We start from the raw sequence: 24,260 nt of genomic DNA on the forward strand, positions 1-24,260 counted from the left end.
CAATGTATGTGCTAAATAACAAAATGATATCAATCCAGAACAAATATTTTGCTAATGACTTCCCTCTGAGGAGATGAGCCTACATCGAAAATCCATGGATTAAGGAAAGTATTTTAAATGTTGTATTCCTTATTCAAACAATAAATTTTTGTTTGGAAATTTATATTTTGTGAAAGAAATTTAAATATACAACCCACAATTTTTAATTTGCTTTATGTAGTATATTGAGCAATTTTATTTGGCTGGGATTGTCTTATATAAAAATATTCCCTCCCAGGAAATAACTCGTAAGACTTGAAACCACAAAATTGATTAATCTGTGATCTAATTCATCTCGTTATTCAAATATCTATCTATCTATCTATTTTTTTTTTATTACCATTTTTAATCTGCTTAGTTACATGTTCTCCACGTTAAAAAACGACCCTGGTGTTTAACTCTGTCCCGTGGGGAGGCATTGTAAATAGGTACATGTTTCCACTACCAGAGTCTGTAAAGTCTGATGAAACTATCGGATCGTTAATTCGATTCCGGTAGTGGAAACATATGTAACTTGGCAGATTAAAAATATATTTTGCTCTACAGTAGTATTGAGCACTTTTTTTCATGTTTTACTCATTAAATATTTGCTCTACAGTAGTATTGAGCACTTTTTCAAGTTTTACTCATTATATATATATATATAGAGAGAGAGAGAGAGAGATACACACACTAGATAATCATCTTTATCACTTGATATGATTTTGAATTTTCCTTTTTTTTTTTTTTTTTTTTTTTTTTTAAATATATTTGTATTTTTAAATATGATGAAAATACATGACCGAAACACGCAAACAGGCAAAAAACAAAAACAATACAAAGTATCTTTTAACGCTAATTATTTACTTAAATGAATTCTTTTGTTCTTGCAGACATGGAATGGCTATCTTGTCAGGACACAGGACACAGCTTTTTGGTAGCTCTACATCCGCCTTATTCTTTAGTTCTTTGGAATGCTGAGACTGGCACAAAACTCTGGAAAAAATCCTACACTGAACCCCTCGTATCATTTGCATTTGATCCATTTGAAACGAGAAATATTGCATGTGAGTCTTTTGTTTGTTAGAAGAATCAGAAAGTAAATGTATAATTTACAATTTTTTTTTTCTTTTAATCGCATTATATAAAAAAAGAACATAAGTCAATCATGAAACTACATTACCTCTCTCTGACAACATAAAGATGGACCAAAGTTTTATCTGAACTTCTATATTGTATTAAGTATTCCCAGAGTTATGCCATAGAAACATTGCTAACTCAAAAACTATTTATCTGATCAGGTTGAAATGTTGTATGGTGATTACTTATAGGAAGAGACATCAGATACATCTGTCAAATTTTGAAGAAAATGGAAGTTAAAAATCTGTTAATTTTGAGCTTGGCCGAATTTTATAAAGTTATGTAAGATGTAGGACTTGGTTGGACTAAGTAGTGAGTCTCTGATGAAGAAAACTGGTTATCTCTGAAGCGTGACTTTGACCTTTTCCATGACTTTGATCTTGATCTTGACCTTTGATCTAGATATCCCCAAATTAAATTGCACTGTAACCAATATTTTGATCAAGTTTGGTTACAATTAGTCAAGTGATGTGAATGTTAGGTTCTACACAAACACACATAGTGATAAACCAACAAACTTGACTAAAAGCATAATCTCTTTGATAGCAATTATGATGATAACTTTCCGTTTGAAATTTGGACATAAAAAATAATCTTTTTACTTGCAATCTGATGTAAGGTCAGTATGGCATTAATGTTTGAATAACAAATATTTCCAAACTAACAATTTTAAACTTTAAGAAGTTATTATTACTATTATTATTTTTCATTTTTGTTAACCTAATTATCATAAATTATTTAAATGATATGTTTTTTGATGTGCTTAATGATATGCATGCAATATCTTGTTTTCATCAGCCACCAATCAAGTGACAGCACAGTCTTGGTGGCTTAGGAAGTACTTTACCCCTAGTGCCACAAAATAGGGTTTCATAATATGCTATTGAAAAGTTTTTAATTTTATTGATTAATTATATTACACATTAAAATAAACATTTTGGTGCTACCAGATCAGTCTGCCTGAAGATACTGGCTTCTAACTTTAAAATACACCAAACATTGATATCATTGCTTTTCTTCTTTCCCTTTGCAAAACTCAAGCATGTTCTGCAAAATCAAAAACAATTTTCCTCAACCAAACTATGAATAAATATTTGAAAATATAAAGAACTTGAAACATGAACACTACTAACGATGACTATGATATTGTCATATTGACTACTGTACACTCTTTAACCCTTATCCTCGAGTAGTCTCTGGGCCTTGGTAAGTGGTGACGCCTGTATAAAAACAAAAAGCAACTTTTCTCCAAATTACTGATTTCAACATTAAATAACCCAAAAAGTGTTAATCTATAATATAACTCTCACCTGTCTGTTTAAATATATGTATGTATGTATGTATGTCTAAAACTTTTGACAGAGGTGACGGATTTTCATGAGATTGGTATCGTTTTGAAGCTCAATCCTTCGGATGAAGAATATTGGAAAATTGGCTAAAACATTAATTCCTTCACCCTCAACTTAGTAGTTTTCTACAGGCAGGGTCGGTTGTTTTGCGTTGCCATTTTTGCAAGTCATTGTATCGGTTGGTATGACTTTACTTAATTTCAACATTCCTAACTTCTGGTTGCGTCAAGGAGTAGTGGTAAGACATGTTTTTTTTTTTTCACTTTCTCTTCTGCCTTCACGTCATGGGTTCGAGCCTGTCTGCCTACTAGCACTTTTCTTTTGCTCAGCACACACCTCCAAAGACCCAGGCAACGCCGGGCACACAGGCTAGTATGCCATAAAACAAAACTAAACCAAAATATGATGTCATGTAAACACAACAAATGTGTGTGCATTTTATTGTTGGAGCAATAAATTCTTGGCTTGCTTAGAATTTGTCCTGATACTCAGAAATGGAATTCTGAATATTGTGGGTGGAAGAAAGATGGAGTGAATCTCTGGAAAATTTTGAAAAGACAGGAATTTTATATGTGTCTCAAGATAGAACAAAATTAAGAAATGAAACAATGAAGCATTTATTGGTATGGACTAGTGTCCAGATTTTTGCCAGCTAAGAATCTGAGATATTGTGTAACAACATGCTTCCCTGCTTGACACCAATCACTGACCCCAACGCTGTGTGTATCATGATTTTCTTCTCTGTCACATTACTTCTTTACTCATTTACATCATTTCTTTACTCATTCTGGACATGTCATTGGATTGCCGAGGATGAGCACTAGTTCACAAGTATAAAAATTAAACAACCCAAAACACAGGAAACACAAACTTCAACACATACAGATATCATTTGGGTTCTGGGTGTGTGTATGACACCATCACGAAAAATGACCCTCTAAACACTAATGTCCATATCTTAATTGTCTATCAAAGTCATATTTGTCAGTTGGTGGATCAATTAATCTCCCCATCTGCTCCAAGCCTCAACTTGCTTTCAGCTGTGTCAAACTGAAAACTGTCCTCAACTGTCGAAAACTGAAGACTGTCTGCAAATTGTCACAAAACTTACTTCCACCCCTAAAACTGCCTGTAAACTAACTCTAAGTGTATTGATGTCTTTGTTCAGTTGTTTTGTCCAAGTTACTGCTACACCATGATTAAACATCCCATTTATATTGTGAACCACTCCCCTATTCCATTGTCTTTTCTACTAATCCCACTTCCTATACTTTTGTTCTGTTGATCAACTATTTTTTTTACTTTTATTTTTCACTTCCTAACACTTTCTTTTTGTGGAGAGGGTGATATCCCTAGTATCTGTGTTCTTTGGAAGTCATTATATTTGGACCACAGTGGCTGGACCGTGCCCACTACATGCAAGATTTGTTTGTTCCAAAGAACATGCTGCATGGAGAGCTTGCATATGGGAAGAAGTCCACCAGCTGCCCCCAACTTTGATACAAGGATATTATAAGGCCCAACGTGAAGGCAATCAATATCGATCTTGGATCTGGTGGGGAGCATTGTAAATGATCGCTCATTATGTTTGGACCATTATCTGGATATAAATTAATTATGTTTCATCATCAATTGTTTTGTTTTTTTTGTTTTTTTTTTATTAACATGCAGATTGAGGGGCATCATCTACATGGATATCACCCCTCCAAGTAGCTGTATAGAAAATCTAATTTCACACTTCTCAGAAACTCTATCATGAGGATGAACTTCAGAGAGTTTTCTTGCTATGTGATCTCTCTACAGCAGTTCTTTTCAAGGTAACTTAGATCAACCCCCCCCCCAACATACCGAGGACTTCCAAATCTCAAATTATTGCAGTACCATTCAAGGACTTAAGGTGTCTATACCAACGAAGCTAAAAAAAATGAACTTTTTCATGTTTTTTTTATTTTTTATTTTTTTTTATTTTTAATTTAAATTTCAATCTCATTGCAAAAATGATAAATGCTGAATTTTAGTGAAATATATGATTATGAATTTGTTTGTATTGATGAATGTGCTTTTTTTTTTATTTTGCTTTCAACATTTTAGTTCTTGGACAAGATTGCATCATCTTTGTGGATGATTTCTCAGTAACCAAAGTCCCATCTAGTAATGGAAAGAAATTCTACATATCTAGTCCTTCGGCTCAAGGTAATCATCTGTCTTTTGTAATTATTAGAATCTATGAAAAATTGTTCAGAACACAAAACAAATTTAAATGGTTCAACTATGTCTTGAGATTATTCGAGTTAGCAAAGAAAACGACGCAAGAAATATTAAAAGGTAGAAATAGAAAGGGATCAGGCTATCTAAAGATAGACCAAAAATGCACCAAACATTAAAGTTATTTTTTTTTTCTTTCTCTTTGCAAAACTCAATCATTACATTTCTGAATTTTTGAGGTGAGAATTGGTTTTTCATATTATTTGGAATCTTCGGACTACTGTTCTCATCTTGAGTGTCATTTTTACAACATTTTGATCGATGTAACCTCCAACCTTCTTCAGGTATATCTTGCCGAATTCTGGAATATTTCTGCAGAACTTGGGAACTTGGATGGAATTTCGAACAGAACCCTTTATTTACTTCGCAGGATAGCATAATCTTCTTCCATCAGGCATGACTGGATAGAGGCCCTAAGTAATTGGCAATTATATTTTTCAGTTGCCCACACTGAGAACTGAACCTTCAGGCTTCAGGAGAATATCACTTTTACAATTGATTTTCCAAATACTCTAACCATTGAACCATGAGTTCTTGCACCTGAAGAAGATCAGAGATTGTTATGAAAATGACACTTAAGATGAGAATAGTAGTTCGAAAATTCCAAATAATATGAAAATTCCAAATAAACTCAGTCATGTTTTGCAAAATTACAAAAAAATCAATTTTCCTCTAATAAGAAAACAAAAGCAAAACTAAATAAATCAAGCACAAGTTTCTTGATTTTTATTTCATCTTAGTTGGAAGCTGGCTAAAGATGAATAAATAAGATGAACAATGTTGAATATTTGTACTATTTATTAGGTTGAAAAGTAAGTACTTGCGGAATTTTTCATTTTGATTTCAAATGATGTATTTTCAAACAAGTTTTCGTTAAAATACCTTTACTTATATATATATATATATATATATATATATATATATATATATATTTATTATTATTACATTTTCACCCCAAACAAGGCACATTGCCACTTTGGTGTAAGGGGCTACTATCAGGCGCAACAACTACTGAGGTACTATGTAGGGATTTGGGCAGCAAGATGTTGGTTCACATTACACTTGAACTTCTGCACGTCAGTACAGTTGGGGAAGCAGGGACCTGAAATGGAATTCCAAAGTCTAGCGGTTCTGGGAAAGAAGCTACTGGAGTAGTGGAGTAGAAAGATCTTTTACATCTAGGGATCTCTACAGTGTGGGGGTGGGATTTAGCAGCCTGTCAGGTTTGTCGAGGGTGTTCACGTCGTGGGGGCACAAGTGCTTGCAGTTCGTCAGAGCATTCACCATTAAAATACTTGTAGAACAGGCAGAGGGATGCAACGTTTCATTGATGGGACAGAAGCTGAAGCTTAGATGCTAGCTCAGGGCCTATCAGGTTTGCGACTCTCTTTTGAACCTTGTCAAGGAGCGAGAGACTAGTAGCAGATGCACCAGCCCAGATGTGACAGCAATACTCCATACATGGGCGAATGGTGGCCTTATAGAAGTACAGGATACTTTCGGGTGTTAGTAGTTTTCTAGCACGGTAGAGAGAGATCACCTTCCTTGCAGCGGCCCTGGCAATGCCTTCAATGTAATTGTTCCAACTCATGTTTCCTGTGTACGTTAAGCCAAGGAGCTTGAAATATGTACTCTCAGATAAAGAGTCGTTGGCCATTGCTATAGGTGGTAGAGAAGGTTTCTTGTAATTATTGAATGAAACTAGTTTAGTCTTGGTGGCATTGAACGTGACCATCCATTTTTGTCCCCATTCCACTACAGATTGGAGGTCATCCTCTAGTGTTTCTGCCATTTCTTTAGATATGTGTTCATTTGTTTTCCTGTCATGCCTGTTATAGAGTGTGGTGTCATCAGCATATATACCCATCTCAGAGGCAATTTTGTCGGGGAGGTCATTTATGAATATTAGGAACAGTAGAGGTCCAAGGATAGACCCCTGGGGCACTCCCGCATTTTATCATATTGTTTAGATGTACGACTGTCGAGGACAACCTGGATTTTTCTCTTATCTAAGAAGGATTTAATTATGTTAAGTATTCTACCAGTGATACCGTATGATCTAATTTTCCTGAGGAGACCCTCATGCCATACCCTGTCAAAAGCCTTAGATATATCTAGAGCTACCGCTCTGCCCTCCCCTGCTTTGTCCAGTGAATGGTATATACGTTCAGAGATTAGTTAGGATGTCTGCTGTGGAACGGGCTTGTCTAAATCCATATTGTTGGTCAGTCAGAAGTTTAGCATCTAGAGCATGGTTAATTAAGGTCTCAAATATTTTGGCAAAAAGTGGGAGGAGGCTAATGGGGCGATAATTTAATGGGTCGGTTCTTTCACCAGAATTCTTGAATACTGGTACCACAGAAGCAGTTTACAAACAGCCCGGAAAGCAAGATTCATTAAGGCGTTTGTTGTAGAGTTTGGAGAGAACTGGAGCTACTTCAGCTGAGCACTTTTTTAATAGCACAGCTGGGATGAGATCGGGTCCACATGCTTTTGAAGTGTCAAGGTTTTTTATGATAGCATGCACCTGAGCAGGGGTGATTTTTAGATCGTCTAGCGTGGCGTCTGTCCGCATAGGAAATTCAGGTAGGTGGTGGTTGGAAGGGTCCAGTGTGGAGTTTGAGGCAAACCGATTGGCAAGCATGTTAGCCTTCTTGGTTGCCGAGCAAACAACCTCGTGATTTTTAGTTAGTGAGGGAATTGTTGATTGCCCATTATTTACTACACAGTTGTAGATTTTCCAGAAGTCACGAGTTCCTAGTTTTTGTGCTCGATGCGTTTTTTAGTGGTTTCAGTAAATTCTCTCTTAGCTGTCACTATTTCTTTCTTAACGTTACGTCTAGCTTCTATGTACTTCTGTCTGTTTGAATTGGACTTATGTCGGTTAAATCTGCGGTATGCATGCTGCCTTTGAGCAATGACAGTTGCGCAAGTCGAATAAAACATTGGGGAGAGTGGGGCTTGCTATAAAATTTCCGCATGGGAACATGCGCTTCGATTGCAATTTTGAACCATTCAGTGGTCTCATTTGCGCACTGTTCAGCAGGAAGAGAAAAAATATTTCTCCATGGAGCATCTCTGATAAGATCTCTGATTGCTTCCCAGTCGGCCTTTTTATAATATCTTGTTGTTTTGAGCACTGGCTCTTCAGTTTTGGCTCTAGAGTTTAGGAGTTTAGGTCAATTTCAACCATTATCATTGCATAATCAGCGTTCCCAAGTGGGCTGTCAGCATTCGTTATACAATCATCGGGAACTGTGGTCAAAAACAGATCTAGAAGTGATGCGTGTTGTTCTTCCTGGTCAGGGAAACGGGTTGGAAACGTAACAATTTGTGATAGGGAGTGAGATATAGAGAAGCTATGAGTTGTGCTGCCCGCTGCATCTTTGTATATCATTTTAAAGAGCGTTTTTCACACTAACCATTTAAGTTACAATCGTTTTGCAACAATTATGTATTCTTTTCAGAACATTGAATACAAGATGGAAAAAACAAATTCATGCAATTTTCTTATTTCAATTCAAACTGGGCTGAAAAGCTGCTAAAACAGTTTGCAATGTCAATGGAGTGTTTGGCCTAGGAACCACTACTGAATGCACAGCACAATGGTCAATGGTGGTTTAAGACATTTTGTAGCAGCGATGAGTCTTGAAGATGATGAGTGTAGTGGTTTACTGTCGGATGTTGACAATCAATTAAGAGCCTTATGTGAAGCCAATTCATGCACAATTGTTTGAGAACTTAATTCTGAATTAGACATAATGTATATACAACAATTTTCAACCATTTGAGAGAGATTGGAAAGACAAAATAACTTTATAAATGGGTGCCTCTCGAATTGAATGACAACCAAAAGAAACAATGTTATGAAGTGCCATCGTCCCTTCTTTTACGCAACAAGGACGACCCGTTTCTCGACCGAGTTGCCATTTGTGATGAAAAGTGGGTTCTTTATGACAACTGGTGACACTTAGTTCAGTGGTTAGATGCTGACGAAGCTCTACGGCACTTCTTGAAATCAGAGTTGCACCAAAAAGAGAGTCCTGCTGACTGTTTGCTGGTCTGCGACCGGTCTCTTCCATTAGTTTTTTGAATGCAGGCGAAACCATTATAACGAAGAAGTACTGTCAACAAATGGATGAAATGCATCAGAAACTTCGACAACAACACCCAGCATTGGTCAACAGAAAAGGCCCAATTCTCCTCCACATCAATGTCTGACTGCACGTTGCTAAACTGACCCTGCAGAAGTTGAACGAATTGGGCTACGAAACTCTCTCTCATCCGCCATACTCTCCAGACCTTTCCTCTACCGACTATCACTTTTTCAAGAATTTCAACAACTTTCTGTGTGAAAAATGCTTCAAAAACCTAAGCAATATCAAAAACACCTTTAGCGACTTCACCCCAACCAGAACGCAATATTTTTATGTTACTGGCATAAATACACTTGTTTTATGTTGTCAAAAGTGTGTTGATTCTGATGGTGTTTATTGCAATCAATAAATTTTTGTATGAGCCGAGATATGTTCATTTGGATTTGAAGTTAAAAACCGCAAGAACTTTCTTATCAACCTGATATAACATTGTAACCTCTATATATTCTTTATAGCCGCCACATTAGGAATCTTTATTTAATGTTCCTGAAACTAACCATTGTCTTCATTAAGGACACTAGAATGGATAAAACTGAAAATCCAAACTTTTTTGCATTTAGTTTCGTCTAGCATTTCCAGAAGTATATCAGTGTTTGTTTACATTGTTCTTTTTAAACCAACACATTTCGGGTGAAAACATTGGTACGTACTTATGTGTCATGGCGAAATTTGTATAAATTACGAAAAATGATCCAGTAGATGTGCTAGAAGTATTTAAAAAAAAAAAAAAAAAAAAAAAAAACGGCCACAATTACGTTCCCATATATTGTGTTTAAAGATAACAGACCAGTCATTTAAGTCAAGGGTTATCTCCCTTGTTTGTCATACTGAATTGGTCACACATCTCTTCCACATTAAAACATATGATAAAACTCAATTCCATAAATTCTATTAGTATTTTTTTTACTGGACTGTTTTTTATAATTTTTGGAAATAAGTATCTAATGTTTTCACCTGAAATGAGTTGGTTTAAAAGATCACCAATGTAAATAAGAATCATATTTTCGTCTGCAAGTTTGATCACATATAAAGACTCTCAAACAAAATGGATTTCATGTTACTTACTTTTATTGCTATCAGTATTCGTTTTTACTCTCTGTCGTTTCCAAGAAGTTGAGCCTGTTTATTAAATTCTTAATTCTTACATATTCTAATCTATGGTTTTTTATTTTTTTTTGAGATGAGGATTGATAATTTGGATCATTCAGATTACTGTTCTCAACTTCAGTGTTATTTTCACGTCGTTTCAATTGATGTAATCTCCAACCATCTTCCGATATATCTTGTTGAACTCAGAAATCTTTCTGTTGAATTCCGAGATCTGTACAGAATTTCGAATGAAACCCTTTATTTAATCCATGCGGGTATGATGCTCTCATTCTGAGGATAGCGGCCACTCCAGCTACTCACTGACTACTTGATTCTAGCTCTTTCAAAATACTCTTCTCTCCTAACAACTGATTAGAGTTTTTAGTATCTCTCGGCTCCCTTCCTTTATTATCTATATATATAAAAGCGAAAATGTATGTATGTGTGTTCGCTTTTTCTGTATGTCTACAAAAGGCTTCTTTCAGAGAAGTGGTCGCTTGCTCCACAACTTTTTAAAACTTTTTATATCACATATAAATCGTAATATCTCACAGTTAACAACGATGCTCACCTGTCTATTTAATTTGCTCGATTTCGGGAAGATAAATATTCAACATTTGTCGCTCGCCGCATGTGGGTTAGTCTTTTTCCTATAACATCTTGGGAAGCGTTCCCGCCCCGCAGTCAAACTTGACCTCATTAACTCATTAAAACGGGCACCTGCCAAATCCAAGTAATTAAATAAATACAAACTTTTTTCCGTTAGCATCTCGCGGTGAAGCAATGGTTAACGTCGCACGTTTTTTTTTTTTTTTTTTTTTCCACACTTTAATTTACAACTTTGCCTCAACGGTTCGGGTTCGATCCTTACCTACCAAAACATTTTTTTACCACCACCCCCCACCCCCGGAGTTTCCACACACACCTACAAACACCCGGGCAACGCCGGGTACCCCTCGCTAGTCTATCTATATATATAAAAGGCATAATGTGTGTGATCATTTCGTGTATGTCTGGCAAAGGTTTTTCTCGCACACGCTCCCGGGTTCGTTACTATCGCTTAAAACTGTGAATATAGGTCCTATATAATAATATCTAGGAATTAGGAAACCGCGTAGCGTATAGATTTATTTACGTCGATTTTTAAAAAATTATTGCCATTTTGGTTTCTCGCGTGTTGATTGGGCTTTTTAGTATAAATAAAGTGAAACTAAACTCAAACGACGTCTTTGGCATTGCGCCGGGAAAAACGTCCAGAAGCAATCAGCTTTGATCAGACAGTTGTGGGAGCTGCTTTCCCCCTCCCCAACATCTGTTGGGGTAAGAAACAGTTAAATTTGGGTAAACAAACCCAAACGCTGCGTGACTTCGATTTGACCTTCTTAATTAGGTCAAATGGAAGCAGCAGAGTTTTATTGCGCAAACCTGTTTTTATAGTTAAATAACCTGCTTAATGTTGTCTGTTGCCGTGGCTCAATGGTTAACGTAGCACTTTTTTTTTTCACACATTTTCCAACTCAAGGGTACGGGTTCGATTCTCATACTTACCTACCAAAACATTTTTTTTCTATTATTTACCCCCCCCCCCCCCCCCGGAGTTTTGATTTACCTCAAGACACCTGGGCATCGCCGGGTACCCCCCGCTAGTATATATATAAAAGCGAAAAGCGAAAATGTATATATGTATGTGTGTTTGTATGTCTGCTAAAAACTTTTGACAGACTGAATAAAAATGAACTCATATGAAAGCCCCATCCTTCGCCCGACAAATATTGAAAAATTGGCCAAAAACGTTAATTTTTTCACCCTGAAATCAGCACTTATTTACAGGGGGAGGTCAGCAAAAACCGTCCTCTCATGACGAGATCGGTTCTACGCATGCGTCAGACGACATCATAACCTGATTTAGTTTAAATATTTGAAGAACTGACACAATTTCATGTACGTCGTGTTAGCTCAGTTGGTTAGAGTGTTGGGTCATTATCTAAATGTTTTGGTTTCGAATCGTGGTGTGAGATTTCTTTTTCTTTTTTTTTTTTTTCGATTTTTTAAATTTTAATATTAAAGCAGGGTTATTTAAGCCATTTTTCACGTAACGTTCGTTTTTCTGGGTTTTTTTTTTTTTACTTCGCTTATTCTTAGGTTTTCATTAACACCCCCACCCCGATGACCACACACACCCAAAAACACCTGGCCAACGCCGGGTACCCACCGATTTTTTGAATTTTAATATTGAAACAGGCTTATTTAAGCCATTTTTCACGTGTTTTTTTTTGGGGGGGGTATTTTTCAGAAGTTTTAGCGGTCGTTTTTCTGTTTTCTTTTTTGTTTTTGTTTTTCCGATTTTTACATTTAACATCGTTCGTTTGCCTTACGTTAGTTTTTTTTGTGTTTTTTTTTTTTTACTTCACTTATTCTTATGTTTTGATTACTCCCTCCCCCCTCTACCGCCCAGGTACCCCCTCCCCCTCCCCCGCTTTATTTTTCAGATAAATTTTAACGTTCGTTTTTCTGTTTTCTTTTTTTTGCTTTTTTTTTACTTCGCTTATTCTTAGGTTTTCATTAACACCCCCGTCCAACCACACACACCTCCAAACATTCGGACAATGCCGGGTATCCCCCCCCCTGCTAGTCTAACACTAGAGGAAGAAAAGGTTCTAGAAATTAAAAGAAAATGCAATTTTTCTCCTGAGTGTAATTATCTTTTCTTTTTCAGGTGGCAGTGGACGATCTTCCAACAGTGATTCCCTGGATAAAAAGTCTTCCCGCAATTTGGCAAAGAGAATGTCAAAAGTTCTGGTTGGTGAAAGCAAAGTAAAGTAAGTAATTTATATATTTTTTTTTTTTTCTAATTTTTCTAAACTGTTTTTAGATACATCCTCACATTTCAGTAAGAGTTTTTTTTTGTTTTTTTTTGTCATAGTTGTGTATACATACATATTTATATATATATAATGTGTGTATTTATGTAGAAATGTTTCTTTAATTATATATCACCTTTTAGTTATACCAATCCTTTAATTTATGAAGCTCAATGTAATTACAGAGCATATAAATCAATGAATTTATTCTGCGCTTATCAGAAAAAAAGCAGTTATCAATTTTAAAATAAAATAAATGCATATTTGAAAATTGAGAGAGAATGCGCAATTATCTTCTTTTTTTTTTTAATTTTATTTTATTACACCATTTTTTCCATTTTTATTACGTTGTGTATCCAATGCTTAAATGTTGTTTGAAGAATCTCGTCATAGGTATCTGCATTGACTCTAAGGCTCTGTGGAAAAAAATGAGGCGGCATGATGTGCTCTACACAGCTAACAACACTGAAAATCATCACTGGCAATTTTTTTATTAGTATATTTTTAATTTAAAGTACAAAAATATAAGCATCCTCAAATATCTAATGCACCCTGTGTATATATATGCTATTTAAAGCTATATACAACTATGGCATGGCAGTATTACATAATGAGTGTCCCATTGTTGAATGGCGATTATATCAGCTAATATTAATTTTGACAAGGGTCAAACTAAGTACAAATCGAAGTGACACAAAGTTTAGAAAATAAATTAATTCCCATGAAAGATGAACAGGAAGAGATGTTGTGTAAGGTTATATGAGCTCAAATAGTAAAAAAAAGAGACATCAGTTGACATACCGCATGACATCATGGATATTAAGATTGACAAAGGAACTGTTTGTTTGTTTTACGGCATTAACTCTAGATAAATTGAACCAATTTCCTCCAAAGGAGGAGACCTCAAGGGAATATTAAATTCACAGGCAGTCCCCTATAGTTTAAGATCACTGTGCATGAGGCAAATCGTCAATTATGCTGTAATCACTGAAAGGAAAACTTTGATAATCGCCAAGAGTGAAATACCCTCCCAACAATCTTTTCTATCTAATTGGATAATTTTTTTGTATTTTTATTTAATGTAACATGTTTATTTAGCTCGAAAAACATACAGTGTTTACCGATGTATTGGAAAATTTTAAATGGCGGCAAACTTTCTGCTGAACACAGTAAGTTTGGGATAATGAGTTAAAAAAAAAAAATATACAAAATACTGTTAGAAACTCACTGAATATATTTGGTGGGTTTTTAACAGTATTTTGTATATTTTTTTAATTTTAACTCATTTTCCTAAACTTACCATGTTCAACAGAGGGTTGGGTGCCATTTTAAATTTTCCAATACATCAGTAAACACTGTATGTTTTCCGAGCTAAATAAACAGGTTACATTAAATAAAAACACAAAAAAATTGTCCAGTTAGGTAGGAAAGTAACTTATCCTGCCTTTGATAACATTTATTTGTTATATATTTGTTTTTTGACAACTTTTTCGAATCTATAATACAAACCTGCTGTTTTATAAACTTTTCTAATAAAATGTTTTCTTCATTTCTCTTTGCTTTCTCATCTGATGACCAGTTTATACATTTATTTTCAGGTCAAATCTCAATGAAGAAGAGAACCTAACATTGAATGAGTGTTTACAGTTGGCTTACCATAATTCATGCCGGCATCATCTAATTCTTCTTTATCCACGGGAGGTCCTTATTCTTGATCTCAAAATCAACCAAACTGTTGGAATTATTCCCATGGAAAGAACTGGCTCCCCTTTTGTACAGGTATTTTTAGTTCATTATTTTATCCATTATAAGATAATGAAGTGTGTATATGTCCTTCTAAAACTAGAAAATACAAAACCAAACCCTACAAAGTTTGTATTTTATTGATTGGCGTTGCCCTAGATGTATAATATCTAAACTTTAGAAAAAAAAAAATTATTTTTTGAGGATAAACTAGTCCCAGTTTTGATAGAAGGTAGGTTTTGTATCCGTTTTTTTTAATGTTATTATCTACTAATTTGAAAAAGAACATAATAAAAATGAGTATAATGCAATAATATATGAAACTGAATTATTTTTTCATTCTTTTTCCTTTATTTCCTTCATTCATTTTTTTTTTCCAATCCGTTTTTCATTCACTTTTCATTTGTTCATTTTTTTTCATTTGTTTTCATTCATATTTCTATTCATTTTTTATTTTCCTTTATATAATTGTGAAAGTGGGGGATTTAAGAATATCATTGTTTTGTTCTATTCTTTGATGTTGCCCAGGAACAATAAATATGAGATTACAGTATTACATTTAAAAGGGATAGCTCCAATATCTAAGCTTCAGCCTCTGTCCCATCGACATAATGTTGCATCCCTCTGCCTGTTCTACAAGTATTTTAATGGTGAATGCTCTGGGGAACTGCAGACACTTGTGCCCCCATGACGTAGACACCCTCGACAAACCCGACAGGCAGCTAAATCCCACCCCCACACAATAGAGATCCCTAGATATAAAAGATCTTTCTACTCCAGTAGTTTCTTTCCCAGAACCGCTAAACTCTGGAATTCCATTCCAGGCCACTGCTTCCCCAACTGTACTGACATGCAGAAGTTCAAGTGTAACATGAACTGACATCTTGCTGCCCAAATCCCAACATAGTATCCCAGTAGTTGTTGCCCCTGATAGTAGCCCCCTACACCAAAGTGGCAATGTGCCTCGCTTGGGGTGAAAATGTAATAAAAAAATTTTTTTAAATCCTAATTACATTTTTTATTCCAGCACAGGGAAAGAAAAGAGGAATAAGTTGGGTGAAGGATAAAGTAACAGTTACGTAGAAAGGTGGTAAAAGGAGAATGGGGAAAGAGAGAAAGATACAAATAGCTATAGAGAGGGAAGGAGAGAGAGACAGATTTTAATATAAAGATGTTACATACCTAATTTCATTTCTATTTAATTTTATATAGCCCCGAGTAATGGTAGGTATCCCTGCTAGTGCAATAATAAATAAAACTGAATCAAGACACTGTAACTCGATTCCCATAGTACAGTAAACAAGACTCGCAGAAAACCAAAGATCAACATTTAACTAGCTTAAACTTCAAATAAGCTTACAATTACAAGTTGTCAATGAATACCACCTTCAAGAAACCATGGTTACTGTAATGAAAAACATACTTACAATGGAAATCATTGTCTTACACTTCTTGCGGGTTATAATGAAAAGAAAATTGCCTAATGATAAATTAATGTTCCGTTCTTACATCCAACCTCCTTTAATATCTACACTTAATTTTAAAATTATATCTTAAAAAATAATCCCAGTTTACAAACATTTGTGAATCGCTAAAACTGTTTCATCAGACAACGTAAAATGTTAGATTTCTTAATTTGATTATGTAAAAATCCAATCTTTAAATGACATTGTTTATTTTTAGGTTTTATCCTGTCGTCAGAGAGATGTACTAATGTGTTTGCATGAGAATGGAAGCGTTACCGTTCGTGTTCGTCGCAAAACCAACATTATTAGTACACCAGCCTCGGAAGGAACTGGAGCTTTTGGTAACTTTTTTATCACATATTTTTTTTTAATTTCAAATTTTGAAAACATTTTCTTTTGCAGGGTTCTATGATAAAGTTATTTAACATTTCTAACTTGAAATATTGCTTTCTTATAATGTATAAAGACATGGACACCTAGTGTAACGGATAAAGATGTTAAATAAAAATCAGTTCTTTGGGAGCTTGACGGTTCAATTTTCACTATAGATGATACTAAGAATAACATTTAATGATATTTGAAGGTTATTGTCCACAGAAACATGAGCGCCAACCAAAAATCAGCATAGTATATGTTAAAATACTTTTGACATATGAAAAGTGTATGACCACAAAGATTTGGATGGAATGCATATTGGTCTTCACGTGTCAAGATAGAAAGTTTTCACTGAAGAATTCAAAGAGATTTAATATATTTTATAAAACGATTTGGCATCTGGTTGGTATGTTCTTATTGACCCATGGTTAAAATGCAATTGTCCCAGTGTTTGTGGTCATACCCTCTTCACATACCCAAAATATTGCAGCAATATATGATACACATCTACATATTAATAGGATAGTTTGTGTGTTATTTTGTGTGTCACGCTTACATCTTTTTTCTTCCGAGTGACTGTCGTTTAATGTTATGACTTTCCATTTTTTGTAATAAATAGTTTCACCAAAAATTCTTCATAGGTTTTGGTTTTGGTTTCGATTACAGTTGAAGGAACTCAAGTTATATATATATACATACATTGTTTTTTTTTTTTCTTCATAAGTTTAGGCTTTGATTTCGATTTAAGCTGATGCACACAAGTCATATAGATATATTTATTTATTTTTGAAATCACAACTTAAAAAATATGAGAATCAATAACAAATCGATTCTGTAATTATATATACGAAATCTGCATAAATTAAAATATCATATGTAAGCGCATTTTACTATAGGGCTACGCTGAGCGTCCCTGCTAGCTTAGATAAATACTTTTGCAGTTTTAACAAAAGAGCTACAATAATATCAGGGCATCTCCACTTAGGTTGAAAATCCACAGAATGCCAACATCAATATATTACATATGAAAGAGTGCGCTGTGGAATTTCCACAGGTCTCGCTAGTAATGTATTATTTGTATTACAATTTTCATCTTGGTTGTTATTTTCATGTTTCAGATAATGTAACCTGCAACCTTCTTCAGACGCATCTTTTCGAATGTGAGAATCTTTGCCAAATTTTAAAACCCATATGGAATTTCAAACTGAACCCTTTATTTAAATTATGGGAGTATATTGTTTTTGTTCTGTCTGCATTACTTGATAGAAGTTGTAATTATTGTTATTCTTAGTTATTATAGTCATCAGAAGACTGTTACTTAGAACTGATGGTTAATCAACACCTTTATCCATTACACCATGGGGCATGTGTCCAAATTCTGACACATAATACACTCGTATATATACCCGGTGTTGGTCAGGACCATAAAAGTAAACAAAATATAGTGTTTATTTTAAAATGAAGGAAAGGATAATATGGTAAATATTATCTTATTCCTTCATTCTCATTTCATCTCTAAATGTCATTAAGCCAGTTTTTTATATTTGCATTTTGTATAATTCTGGCCCTTCTCCTCTTCTGATGAGAAGCATTTAGCTTCGAAATGCCATGGCCTAAAGAGATTTTTTTTAAATTTAACTTTCCCCTTAACTTTTCCTTATTGTTCTGATAATATAAGGTTATATATAACTTTTAGTCCTCGTCTTTCATTTAATATTATTGCTTGCTCCTCTTAATAGTGTTGAGCTATTCTTATCTTATATATACCATACTATCATTCCTAAAGCCAAATGATGGAATTATTTCATACTCATATTTTTTATGCAGCAAATTGAATATTATATCTGATATGCATTTCATTGAATTATTTTAATGTCTAAACCACTCTTCAGAGACGAATTAATATTCCTCATACAGGGTGACCTCCCCCCTAAAAAAAAAAATGGGTCCCAACTCTAATTAGGCCTCGTTTCTTAGTGTTTTGTCCGAATGAAATGAAACTTTGGTCATAACTAGTTTATTATATTCAAAACATCACATCAAAACACTAGGGTATTTGGCCTTTTTTCTCCGTTCTACAGCATATGTTCTAGATATACTTTCTATGTTTTTTTTTGGTCACCCTGTGTGTATATGTGTATATATATATATATATATATATATATATATATATATATATATATATGCATGTGTTTGCATATATTACAGATTTTGCAGGGCATAGGCTGCAGTCGGATATTACATATACTTTAAAAATAGGCTAACATCTAAAAAATGTAACTTACTATAAAAATAAATTTTAAAAAGTAAATGGTAAAAAAAGAGAGGTTTTAAAAACAAAGGCAACACGGTTTACAAAAGTGATGTGATTTATATATTTATCCATCATTATTTAGTTTATTGTTTTTATCTCTTAAAGTAAACATTCAAGAAATTATGTGTGTGTGTTAGAGAGAGGGAGAAAGAGAGATATTGGACGTATGTGTGTGTGTGTTTTTTTTTTTTGTTTTGTTTTTTTTTCAAGTTCAAAGGTGCACGCACACACTTACACACAGGAGGGTGCTGTAATGGATAGTGTGTAATGTAAAGGTTTTAAAAGAAAGCATAATATTAAAATTTGCGAAAGACAGTATGTAAACTGGAGTAAAGAAACAAATAAGGAAAATGGAATACCAGTCTGCATTACGAAATGTGTTCAATGGTAAAAAAAACTCGATCGCAAGGGCTGTGTAATTATTTTGTTGTTGTTTTGACGACAAAGATGATGGAGATTCTTATAGGTGATAGTTTTAAACTTTGTAAAAGAAAGCAAGTGAACTGGTTATTGTACATTTAATGCTGTTCTCTGTCTTGTAATTTTCAATCTTACATGACTAAAATGACCTATGCATTAAATGAACTTGACGTTGGGCGAAATGTTATGTATCTTGGTGATGCTATATTTTAATGTTAGTAATCGTTCGTTTATAAAGTAAAGAACTGGATTCCGGAATATGAGAATTATCAGAACTCAGCCAATCAGAATGGACTTTATTATTTATGAATCAGAAATTGGAAAGATTATGTTAGATCTATGTCAGTTACAGTCGATGTAATCACAGAATTCCTCCCGATGACTACTGATAACAGTGGTAGGACTAAATATTTAGAGAGAAAATAAGGACTCCTTCCTCTAATGATATGGTGATGGTTTTACTCATAGGATGCAATGTAGTATTATATTATCATGACTGAATGTGTCTGTTATGGTGACCGAAAGCTACGTAAGATAGTGACTATTAGCTTAGCTATATTGAATTTGTATGTGCAATCTTGTTGCAAACCTACGATACTTTTGTCCAGAGGGGAATTCCTGCAACTACTATATATATATATATATATATATAATTCACAATCTTATAATTGACTTCTGTGAACCTTGTGGTCATTGTTTATCTACATGTCAAATTTGGTTGTAATCTATTCAGTAGTTTCTGAATCAAAAATCAAAAATGTAAATTTATATGAAACAGCATAGTGCATGTTTTTAGACCAACTTGGTTATATTTCTTGGTTCTTTATAGAAACGCGTACCACATGAATGTTTCTATTTACTTGCCTCCCCATGAGGGCACAGTTAGACACAAGGTTTGATTTTAAATGTGGGAAAAATTCAGCTCCCCAAAAAGGGGCACTCTGGGTAGGAAAAAAAATAAAAATTGTCTCAGTCAAGAAGGATTCTTCCTCCACTGAACGAGGACAGAAAATATGAAGTGTAGTATCAGAACAGATACCAAAAGGCTAAAGAAAGTGTTCTTGTTTACTTGCCTCCCCATGAAGGCAGAGTTAGACACAAGGTCGGTTTTTAAGGGGGAGAAAATCTAGTTCCCCCAAAAGGGGTACATTGGATAGGAACAAAAATTAAAATTGTCTCAGTCTAGAAGTCTCTCTCTCCTCCACAGACCAAGGACAGAAAAAAATGCAGTATCAGAACAGATTCTACACTTTGCTCTTAGCCAAAAGGCCAAAGAAAATGTTACCAAATGAAAATGGTGCTATGAAACTGACTGGATTAGAACTTGACACATGAACATCATCAGTTTGTATTGTTATCCTTTTCATCACCATCATCTCCCGCTGAGTTCATAGCAGAAAAACATTTGGTTTTATTTATTTACATTAATTTTAATTTTAAAATGTTTTCGCTATAGCAAAAAATTGAAATTTAAAAAATTAAAAAGAACCACTTTTTATGCAGGTCTATAGTACCCCCCCCCAAAAAAAAAAAAAAAAAAAATAAAGAAAAATGTTTATAGTGGGCATGCCTATGACAAAATTAAAATATTATACACCAAAAATCACATAAATTGACCAAGCAATTTTTATTTTAAAAACGATAGAATCAAATTTCATGGCTAAATGACAATCAATTATATTTTGCAAAGTTTCAAGAACAAGGAAAATAATTTCAAATAATTTGAACTTTTGCAAGATTTTAGAAAGCCATTCTTAATATGAACAGGGGAGAGGGGCATTGGAAAAATTCAAATTCATCACTGGTTAACTCCCTCTTAAAATAGCTCTTCAGAAATAGTTAAGAATCAGCTTTGTACATTATTTTAATGTCTACTAATTTCCATTAATTGCTTAAAACTGATTTTGTTTTTTTATAAAAATGAAACTATTTGATCAATTTACATGATTTTTTATGTACACTATTTTCTTTACGCGATGGATGCATACATTATAAAGAATTTTCTTTATTTTTATTTTTTTGAGGGATGATATAAGAGTATGATTGGCTAGTGTAAGCCATAAATATAGACAAGTATAGCAGTTTGAGAATGACCTTGAAAGATATGCTGAAAGCCTAAAGCTTAAGCATATTACCAGTTTCAACTACAAACAACCGTCCAATAAGGCAACTTACTAAATTGTATTAGTCAAATACTGTAGCTAAGATCATTCAGCTATTTCAGACAAATATACTCCTTTCTGGGGAGATATCAGATGGAGGTATGGATTTGTACCAAACTTCCTTTTTTAAAATTAAAAAAAAATTATTTTTAAAGAATTCATTTTGTATAAACATTTTTCATAAGAGACATGTTTCTTTTTATAAATTTAATTTGTAATTTTTCAGATGATGGTCCTCCCAACCCAACCCTGGATGTTTCTTATGATCTACGTTGTCAGTCAGATCCGCTAAGGATTACCCGTCACAGTAAGGTCTACGGGATAGCCATGTGCTCTGTGTCTGAACGATTGCTCTCTCTTATCATGAGTGATAGCAGAGTTCTCTTCATTGAATTAAAAGCCACAGAATTCAAGGTAAGTAGTAATATATATATATATATATATACTAGCAGTGTAGCATTACAGCTGTTGATTAAGAGTAGAGTCTATTGCCCCATTTGTTGTGCTGGTCCAAAGTTATCTGACCCTGTCAGCAAAAAAATTCTCACTCCAAAGCAAAAATGGCAAGCCTGGGTTATAAACAAATAATAATGTTTATTTTATTTTTTTTATTCTTTTGAATACTGCAATTTAGACTCGTTTTCCCAAAATTGAATAGCAGACATGCAGAATGAGTTTTATGTGACCAAGTTGAAATACATTAGACCCATTACACAGGCTCTCAATCAAAGGCCTTAACTTGTCTGGAGAGGCACACTAACCAAACTGCCTTCCAGCTCTCAAGAAAATCAACTACCCTGTCAAACATTCAACTCCATCTCTCCCTTTTCTGACCGATTTTGGCTTTTGTTAGTGATCACTATTTCAACCACCTAGAGATTGATAACAACTAGATGGTCTCTATTCATAGGGTTTTATCTGTAGACATCTAGGAAAATTTCCAGCATGATTTTCCCATTAAATGAGGCACTTACTTTTCTAAAAGAAAATATCTCCTGGATTGTTGGACTTCTCTGTGCACCCTCCTCCTCTTGTTCTTAAGCTAAGCATCTATCACCTGCAAAGCTGCCATTTGTATGCACCAGTAAAATATGCCATGTAGCATTTTGAATTGAAAGCCATGTTTAATTTCAAAAGAGTTTCCAATGGGTAGCTACTCTGTACAAGTCCTCGAGATGAAAGTGTTTTCGGTGGGTAGCTGTTTCGTATAAGTCTCAGACTTTAAAATTTTGCAGGCAAAGAGCAAAGATCTTTCTCGTGTGTGGACATGAAAAAGATTATGTGCGAGAATGCTAAAAGATTCAATATTTTTTATGGAGCAATTTCGTTTTCTGATTGGTTGCTAGCAGAATGTGGCTCCATTTTTCTTTCCTGTTTTTTTTTTTTTTCATTTTATAATCGTATTTTATATTTTTCCATTTTTCTGTCTTTCTTGTTTTTCTTTTGTTTTTGCTGTTTGTATCTTGATATTTTTTAAGGTTGAATTTTTTTTTTCTGTTTGTATAATTTTGTTTCTGTATTTTCGTTTTTTGTTTGTTTTTCTTTTCTGTTTTTATTATTTTTATAAATAGTTTTTGCTTGTATTGTTTCTAGTTTCACTTTTTTCAATTTGCCTATTTTTTCTTTCTCAATTTTGCTTTGATTTTTTTTTTTGTATCTTTTTGATTAAATATTTGGATATTATTTTTTTCCTGCATATTTTTCATTTATTTCTTTTTTATCCCATCTTTCCATTGTGCTTTTGTTATTGTGCTTTTTCATTCTATTTCCATTTATTTTGTGTATATTTACTTAAATCTTTATGTAATCAAATTAAAAAAAAATATATGTTTTTCTTGTTTCTCAGGTTGGCTGCAATTATCCTATGCAATTGACGTCACCATTGTATACTCCTGGTTATTCTCTTGACCCATTGGTCAGTTTTACTAACACTGTGTATTGTGATGGAGCCAACCAGTTTCCACTTTCAAGTGATGTCCCTTATCCACGGAACACCCTATTTGACCTGATTGGTCAGCCCCAGTTAGCAGCTGGTGGCACCTTTGATGCTGGTTCCCCTTGTCGATTGTCGAATCATGGCATAGCTCTTAAATTCATGCTGACTGGCCTTCTCAGTGGCATTGCATCTCCTGTTTCTGTTATAAGAATGTCTCCACCTTTAACACAAAAGAATGCATCTGTATACAAACCTCTTTTGGCAGTCGGTAAGTACTAACAGTTTATTCCATTCTTCTTTTTAATTGTTGATTTATCTTATCAAGATATCTGCCTTCCACAGGGTGACCAAAAAAGATGTCACCTATGGAATTGGTAATAAAATTACCAATTCTTTTCGCAACCCAACCATATTTGGTAAAAATAAATTAACTTGTCCAAATTTCAATCATGAGACTTCTGCTGTCAAAACAACCTATTCATAAAAGAAGACTTAGCGTTTTTTTTTTCTCTCTTCATTTTGTTGGTGGTATTAACCCGAGAGGTCGGCTCCTTATGAAAAGAGAAAGATATGTGTGGTGCTGTTGGCTGTTGTCATAAGTATGAATCGATGTGGGTTGCATGTTTAGCGCAAATTTCTCTCTCCATAAGAGGCTGACCCCTCAGGTTAATATGACGAATAAAATAAATTAAAAAAAACACTAAGTCTTTTTCTATGAATAATTTGTTTTCACAACAAAAGCCTCAGAAAAAAGATTAAAAAATGATAAATGAATTTAATCATTTAATAAAAAAAACTTATGACATTCAGTTTTCTAAATTTCCAAATTAAAATAAAATAATAATAAAAAAAAATTGGGGCTGTAATGGCTCTCTTCAATTCAGGAGTAGTTCGGCCACACACATTATCTTTGAGATAACTCTAAAGATAAAAATGGTGGGGGGTTGATAAGATCCTGTTAGTGT

The 24,260-nt window shown here is 34.1% G+C and overlaps 1 protein-coding gene and 1 pseudogene across 9 annotated transcripts in view; one reads left to right on the top strand and one right to left on the bottom strand.

The window, feature by feature from the left end:
- LOC145283733 (WD repeat-containing protein 11-like) overlaps positions 1–24,260 on the top strand; it is a 147,917-nt gene that overhangs the window by 31,354 nt on the left and 92,303 nt on the right. For 5 of the 9 annotated variants that reach the window (XM_080132788.1, XM_080132789.1, XM_080132793.1 and 2 more), the window contains exons 5-12: positions 912–1,085; positions 4,599–4,700; positions 12,735–12,837; positions 14,478–14,658; positions 16,306–16,429; positions 17,582–17,623; positions 21,586–21,773; positions 23,206–23,563. In XM_080132788.1, the coding sequence (XP_079988914.1) occupies positions 912–1,085; positions 4,599–4,700; positions 12,735–12,837; positions 14,478–14,658; positions 16,306–16,429; positions 17,582–17,623; positions 21,586–21,773; positions 23,206–23,563 (1,272 nt within the window). The remainder of the gene's footprint in view (positions 1–911; positions 1,086–4,598; positions 4,701–12,734; positions 12,838–14,477; positions 14,659–16,305; positions 16,430–17,581; positions 17,624–21,585; positions 21,774–23,205; positions 23,564–24,260) is intronic. The other 4 variants (XM_080132790.1, XM_080132791.1, XM_080132796.1 and 1 more) reach the window with 1 other exon arrangement.
- Positions 20,297–20,479, bottom strand: LOC145284277 (U2 spliceosomal RNA; annotated as a pseudogene).

This window comes from Euprymna scolopes, chromosome 8 (assembly GCF_053919585.1).
Source record: "Euprymna scolopes isolate OS-2025 chromosome 8, ASM5391958v1, whole genome shotgun sequence".
Classification (NCBI taxonomy): Eukaryota; Metazoa; Mollusca; class Cephalopoda; order Sepiida; family Sepiolidae; genus Euprymna; species Euprymna scolopes.